General features: G+C 52.2%; 1 protein-coding gene across 1 annotated transcript; it reads right to left on the reverse strand.

Annotated features, from left to right (window-relative positions):
• Window positions 1-14: 14 nt before the first annotated feature.
• LOC114040454 (histone-lysine N-methyltransferase 2D-like) lies at window positions 15-7129 on the reverse strand (the record flags this gene model as incomplete). Its single annotated transcript, XM_027858567.1, has 14 exons — window positions 7055-7129; window positions 6604-6824; window positions 6350-6459; window positions 5994-6156; window positions 5576-5741; window positions 5361-5475; window positions 5072-5238; window positions 4695-4840; window positions 4362-4499; window positions 2991-4030; window positions 2547-2657; window positions 2087-2197; window positions 986-1090; window positions 15-196 (listed from the first exon to the last, which is right to left on the reverse strand). Coding segments are annotated over exons 4-14 (2336 nt in total), but the record flags the coding sequence as incomplete, so codon positions are not given.
• Between the last annotated feature and the right edge of the window lie 451 nt (window positions 7130-7580).

A 7580-nucleotide genomic window follows, 5' to 3' on the forward strand; every position in this document is an offset into this window, starting at 1 on the left:
CCTCTCTCAATTACCATTTGCACTTCCAGCCACCCTTGGGCACTGTGAGCAGTGGGGGATCCAGACAGTAGGTGTGGTAGCTGATATCACAATCATCGCAGAGCAAAAGGCGAGAGGGGTCAGACGCCTGGCCACACACTTCACATACGATGCATTCCACACACCTCCAGCCCTTCAGCAGCATCACCTTGGTAATCTAGAGGATGGAAAATGACCTTTTCAGGAAGGAGCATGGAAGAACACTACCTCATGGAGACCGAAACCAGACCCATCACAACAAGCCCTAGCCCACCAGACCAGCATTCACAGCCTATGAATGAAGGTCTCTTCACATACTGGCGGATCATCTTTAGCGGGTCATGCTTAAACCCTCAATGGTGAATCTCCATGGAAGGGTACAGCTGATTTAAAGACCTCTAAGACAATATCCCACCACCAACAACCTCATCTAAGACAAGCAGGAACTTAAGAAATGCTTGAATGACTGTCTGCAAAACTTTAGTTAAGATCAAACATTCTCATGCTTCTTAAAAACCTATAAACTTGGGGCCGATAGGTGGCGCAGTGCATAGAGCACCGGCCCTGGAGTCAGAAGGATCCGAGTTCAAATCTGGCTTCAGACACTTGACACTAGCTGTGTGACCCTAGGCCAAGTCAGTTAACTCCAATTGCCTCACCAAAAAACAAAACAAAATAAAACAACCTATAAAGTTAAAACCACCTAACACCTCCTCCCCAAGTCCTGTTCTTTCCGTCTTCACTTCCCTCTTTCTCCCTATCTTTCAGAAGTCCCTACCCTGTGAAGCCAACAAGATTGGGGTAGAAGCTGTGAACTTCTCCATTGAAGAGAATTTCACTATTTAACTAGCGTGAACTACAGTCTAAACGACTCAACCCAACATTACCCCTGGGTGAGACAAGTTAGGTGAGCCTCCATCCCCCAATTTTTGTCCCTCTGTCCTCTCTGCTCTGGGCCTGGACTCACCTTGCTGTTGACACAGTAAGGATGGTAGCACTGTGAACACTGAGAGCAGGCCAGGAGGTGGCCCTCTGCCCCTCGACCAAAGCTACCACACACTACACACATGTCCTGGAAGAAGACACACAGACAGACAGATGAGTGGCACCTCTAGCTACACGCCAGTTTTTTTCATCCCATTCCGTATCATTCTCCTATCCTGTTCCTCCTGAGACACCAAGCCGAGAAGCAGTGGCGTATCAATGATGACCTTGGGCAAATTGCTTTACCACTGCACCTCACTGGGATCCAAGGAATTTCAGAGATCATCGAGGTCAGAGGTTCTAGGACGTACGAACTTGGTTTTTTAACACTGGGATGGCTGTATTTCCATATAACTGGTTTCCTTTGTAATCCTATATTATCTGGTTTTACACATTTAAAAACATGATTCTGAGAAAGGGTTTCTGACCCACCAAAACAGTAATAACCTCTCCTCCTCTGGTGTTCCCTTCATTTCAGAAGAAACTGAAGCCCAGAAAAAGGAAGTGCCAAAGGTCACCCAGAAGCAGAGCAAGGATCCAAAATTCAGTTTCCTCAACTACAAAATGAGGGCATCAGACTAACCTTACCTACCTTGGGGCCTTTTTCCCAGTTATCATTTAGGGAGATTTGTGGGAATCTCTTCTAATTTTTAGAAACCATTTTTCGTTACAGACTCTCCTCTACTTTTCTTCTACCATCAACTCAATCTTCTTCCCCTATACCCCTGCTAATCCCTAATTCTCCTTTCCTTCTTACTACCCAATGGCCTCCCTTCTCCCCAGCTCACCTTCTCCATTTGTTTAAGTGACTGGAATATTTAGAACCTGCTATCAGACAGCAGGGATCTCATACAGAAGATCATGTTGGGAAACTGGAATGTACTCCAAAATGGTCACTTCCTCATCACCATTCAGGCTCAAACGTAACGACTGAGGCTGTGACTGCCTACCTTTTCTATTTCCCCCTGGCCTGCTTCCCTGGGGCAGGCCCTGGGTCTCCCTTAATGCCCTTCCCCCTGACCCCCAAATGTTTCTATAGTACCATGTACCACTGCAGACAATGGGACCATACAAAGTACAGTACCTGCATTAGGACAAATTTGTCGGTGTTGGAGAAGAGAACCACAGTATTCTGCATGGTGTCATCGTCTTCCTCCTCCTCCTCCTTGCTGGGAGAGCTATCAATGTCTGCAACCTGAGAGGCCAAGGGAGGAAAGGAGGGTGAGCCACACTAACCCCATCCCAACCAATCTTTCTCCTCCCTGGGGCAATGGGGAGTGAAGTTTGGGCCACTGCAGAAGGGACAGGTCAGAAGCTGGGACCAAGAGGGCTCTATCTCTCCACCCTGAACAACAGAGAATTTTGCCAGCGGGATTGGCTCCCTTAAAAGCCAAGTGGCCTAAGGGAAAGGGAGGGTGGAATGATGGAAGGCAGGTAGCTTGTTGCCTCTAAATCTGAGAAAAGGAAATGGCTGTGTGGAAGGTGTGGAATCTAGGGATGAGTATAATCAGGGTGGCGGCCAGAAAGAGACCGCTCCTTACTACCAGAGTCTCCACAGAGGAAGTGGTTGACTTCAGCCGGGCACGTCCTCTCCCCCTTCCTCCATGGGCACCCCCCCGAGGTCGACGTCTTCCTGGGAAGCTACTGCTACGGCCCTGGGCAAGAGAAGGAATGGGCAACATGGGTGGTTCAGAGAGTTCAGGGGCTTGTGCCCTGGACCCAAGGGGTTGGCAGGGAAAGGTCATTAGAGCACTGCTATGAATGTGAGGAGAGAGGACAACAGGGACAGCTAGGGGCCTGGTGGCCTGACCAGGGGAAAGAGTAGAATCAATTCCAAAACTGTGAAGGAAAGGGTAGCGCCAAGCTTCCCTCTAACTTTTCTCGGGTTTGGTATCTCCTGACAGGCTAACTCCACCCAAGAACAGCACTAAATTGTAGCCATGAACCTCCAGGAGGGAAGGTAGCTGCTCTGTTCCCACTTCTCTCACCTGTTTGATACGGGAGCGGGCAGGGGAGCTTCGTCGTCTCCCCTTGTCGCCCTCAGCCTTGCCGCCAGCTCCAGTTGCTCCAGAATCACAAAGTAAGGAGTCATCAGTCTCGGGCAGTGAGTCGGTACAGAGCCGAAGGGAGCCCTCATCCCGTGCAGGGCTGACGTCAGTGGACACACCTAGCTCCATGGAGAGCGAGCCACCCCCCTCAGGGTCTGGGGAGCCCAGCAGAGGCTCAGAACCTGGGAAGCTGGCACTGGCATCACCTTGGCTCAGGTTAGAGATCTCATTGACGATGTCGGACTTGATGAGGGCGGGAGGGGTATGCACTGGTGGGGCAACTGGCTCCTCAGGCTCTTCACAAGGTGAGCTCTGCCCAGCCTGCTTGCCATCAGAACCATAGACCTCCATAGGGGTCACAGGGGCCAGCTCCTCAGGGTCAAGGAGCAAAGGGGAGCCTTTAGGATCACTACCTGAACTGCCAGAAGTCTGTCCAGTCTCTGGCTCTGGACCAGTAGCCTCCGTCTCATCGAGACAGACTGTGTCCTCACCCAGGCTGGAAAAGACATCCAGGGCTGGAGCAGGGCTGGGGGCAGGACAGGAGAGGTCTCCTGTAGGACAGGCTGGGGGGCTGATCCCACTAGGCTCCAGAGCTGGGCACTCTGGCTCTGTCTCCATCTCCTGTGACTCAGACTCATCTAGGACTTCTGGTGCCTTCTCCAGGAAGCCCAGGGGAGAAGGGGCTAATGGCAGAGGGGAGCACTGGGGAGGAGGGGGCTCTAGAGGAATGGGAGAATTCAGTTCTCCCAGTTCTTCAGGGGAGGCTGGAGAAGGGGTCAAGTCTATAGGAGCTATGGGCTCTGGTTCAAAGCAGCTGGCTTCTGGAGGGGGGCTGATGGGCGTGTCTAGGATAGGGACCTCTGGAGGAGTCCCTGGCTCACTGTCCCCTTTGGCATCAGGGAGCTCCTCTTGCTCCCCCAAGGGAGACAAGGATGGTGGGGCTACAGCAGTGGCAGGAGAAAGTGGAGGAGGGGGAGGATCTGGAGAGGAAAAAAATAAAGCAAGACTTTAGAGATGCAGGATCCCTAGGGACAAGAATGATAAATGTTCAAACTATGTTTTAAAGTTTGTAAACCATTTTCTTGACAAAGTAGCTAGAAAACTATTACTGGCCTCATCTCAACAGATGATGAAACTCAGGTAAAGAGAAATCCAGCGGTGTGCCCAAGGTCACAGAGTTAATGACTGTCAAGAGGCAGAATTTAAAGCCAGGTTTTCTGACTCTCCATCCTGCACTCACTTCACTGTAACCATCATGTCTCTAGGGGACAGATTGTATCCAGGAAAAAAGATGCTTCCCCATTTCCTTACCTGTTGGTGGTAGCTGAGGTGACAAGAGTGGTTCCTCAGGTAGGAACAGGGGCTCCAGTGGCATCTCCTCATCAAGGGGGGCAACCTCAGGTGGTGATGGGACCTCAGGTGGGGATTCAACTTGGGTCCCTGCTTGCCCTGCAGACATAAGAGGTCAAATTCCTACCTAGCCATGGCTCCACAGGAAGTATAAGACAGGAGCAACTCCTACCCCAATATAACTGCTGTCCCAAAAGTCTTAGTGCAGCTGCCAACTATTAACACTTTAATAGCTGACAACTACCCTAATAAAGCTTTAATTATCAAACTGTCGATTTGGTGGACCTCACTCACCTAGTGGTTTGGCTTCACGCTGCAGTAGCCCTGGTTCCTCAGACTTTGTGGAGGCTTCCTCTTCCCCCTCCAGTTGTTCCTGGCATGCATTATCAAGATCATCAGGTGTACCAATGGGGGCAATGCCAGGCTCCGGCGATGGATATCTGCAAAAGGAATGGAGAAGCAGGCACTATAACCCTCTGTAGGGCCCCTTCCCTTGCTCAGCTGCCAACTCTATGTGGGCATCAAGGTATCGTGTGAGCATGTTACATGGCTGTAAGTGGCACTGTCTACCCCAGGGCACCATGAATATGCTTCCCATTCATCTGGGGAGGCTCTTGGCAATGGTAGCATTCCCCATCCCCCACTCGCCAAAGGCCCTCTCTCCCACTTACTTGTTACAGACAGGGGGGTTCTGCTCGGTATCAGGGCTGCCCATCCTCCCGCCCTGGGTGTTCTGCTGCCCCTGGCACCGCTCACACAGTGAGTAATTCTCATACCACTGGCAGTTGGGATCCAGCTCTGCTGGGCACGCCCCACAGGCTCGGCACACCCGGCACGTCTGTAGGGAGACAGAGAATATCTCGGGCATCGAGTCAGGTAGCAGAGGTGAGAGAGGGTGCCCAAGCAAAGGAAACCCTGTCCAGGTCAGAGGCCAAGAAGAAAAGCCTCAGGGACACTCACCTTGCACTTCCAAGAATCAGGGGGTAGGCTCTGAATGGCTGGCTTCAGGCAGAAGGTGTGGTAGCCCTTGTCACATGCCTCACAGACTAGCATCATGGAATCCTCCCCGGGCTGCCTGCAGGGTAGAAGGCACAATACAGGATCTTCCCCAGTTCCCTTCCCAGCTTTACCCGCCCTCCTCCCCATTTCCCAGCCTCTTCCAAACCCATACCCACCTGCAGGTTTGGCACACTTTGCAATCTGGGCACTGCCAACCAGCACGTTTTCGTGCAGTCAGAGCAGTGTCCAGACAGGCCCCGTGATAGTGTTGCCCACAGCTGGTACAGAAGAGTAGATCTCGAAGCTCACCCAGCCCATCACACACCACACAACGGGCATCCTCTAGTGGGGAGGAAAAATAAAAGTCATAGCATTCGGGGCAGCTAGGCGGCACAGTGGACAGAGTACCGGCCCTGGAGTCAGGAGGACCTGAGTTCCAATCCGGCCTCAGACACATAACACTCACTAGCTGTGTAACCCTGGGCAAGTCACTTAACCCCAACTGCCCTCACCAAAAGAAAAAAAAAAAAGTCAGAGCATTCAAGTAACCAGAAGCAGCTGGGTCTCAAACGTTTCCCCTTCCCAGGTGCTCACCCAGATGTGCGGCCTCCTCGCCATGCTCCAGACACAACAGCTGCAGAGTCTTCATAGACTGGAAGGAGCCACTGGCAGCAGCACAGGGGAAGTGGTAGAGCTGTGGGCATCCGGGCGATCGGCAGGGGATGGAAGCTCCCAGCCTGGAGCAATGGGAACAGCGCTGCCGAGGCAGAGACTTGGCCTCAGAGGTGGATGGGCCAGACCCGTAACTCCCCTCGGAGCTAGGACCCAGCTCCACATTTAACCACTTCCCACCGACCTCACCGAGCGTGCCGGCTCTCCTGAGCATGCGGATTAGAGACAAGGACGTCGAATCGCTCCCACCCTCTCCTGTCTTTTCCCCCTTGCCCTACCTGAGAGATCCCTGAGAAGACGGCCTTGTCCACTCCGTGCAACTCCAGCCCATCTCGGCCCTGTACTCCCACTGACCATGCTGCACACCAATGGTGAGCCCAGCAGGGTCCTATACAGGATAGTAGAGGAGAAAAGGGAAAACGATTAGCAGCGAGAATTCATCTCTCTCCAAATTATTTCCTGATTCCCCTTTTCCTCCCCAAATTCCTCCTTTTCCATCACCGCCCCCCCTCCAACTTTCTCCCATTCTTACCACCAGGCTTTCCCAGATGGGCAGGTGTCAAGCCCTCAGGGAAGCCAATCTGGGACAGATCATCACTGGGTGGCGCTGTCTCTCCAGGTCCAGGCCCGCCAGATGGCACTGCTGGACCCAGGGGCCAGTCTGGTGGAAGTTCAAAGCACCGCAGCTCCCGCTGCCCATGGAGACTCCATTCCCCACAGTTACAGAAGGCACAGCGCCGAAATGGGCCCTTGCTGCAGACACACAATCGTTAACACCCACCCCAGGCACGCCTATCAACCCTGGGTGGTAACACTCCCACCCCTCTTAAAATACTCCTATCTTTTAGCCCCTTCCCAAATTCTTCTGAAACCCATGGACTCCAAATCCCTGCTACAAACTTTAAAAAAAGCCCCAAAAAACCTAAATCAGAGCCCCTTACTCTCTCTAAGTCTCTATCCCTTATTTCCCATAGGCCAATTACCTGCAGTCCTGGGGAGGGTCCTGGGGCTTGGGGCTCCCTGGGCTGTGGACAGAGGCATCCCCCAAAGGTGGGTTGGGGGGGGTCTGGCTCAGTGGGGCCTGACTCTTCAGAAGCTTCAGGCCCATCAGCTAGAAGGACAGAGGATGGATATTAGGCACTGTATAACATTCTGCCCAAAGCAGGTTGCTCCCCTGTCCCCACAAAATCATGGATAGAATCTCTAGTCTATCCTTACATCAAGAAAGTCTTTTGTACTGAAAAGAGAAAAACCTAGGAAGGATGGCCAGAGCCTAGAAATAAGAAGTAACATGATGCTACCCTAAGGTCTACTACTGCCCCAAAGGATATATATAGGCCTTAAGTCTATGAGGTAGCTACTGCTCCCTATCACCAGGTACACTCTCTGTCCCTGTGCCAGGAATAAGTTTTCAAGACACCACCCACCTACTTTAAACTTCCTATGCTCACCTGCCGTCTCTGAATCTTTATCTTCACCAGAGGGCTTTGGGTCGTCCATTCCTCTCTC

The sequence above is a fragment of the Vombatus ursinus genome, unplaced genomic scaffold (genome assembly GCF_900497805.2).
Source record: "Vombatus ursinus unplaced genomic scaffold, bare-nosed wombat genome assembly UNPS02013176.1, whole genome shotgun sequence".
In the NCBI taxonomy this organism is placed as follows: Eukaryota; Metazoa; Chordata; class Mammalia; order Diprotodontia; family Vombatidae; genus Vombatus; species Vombatus ursinus.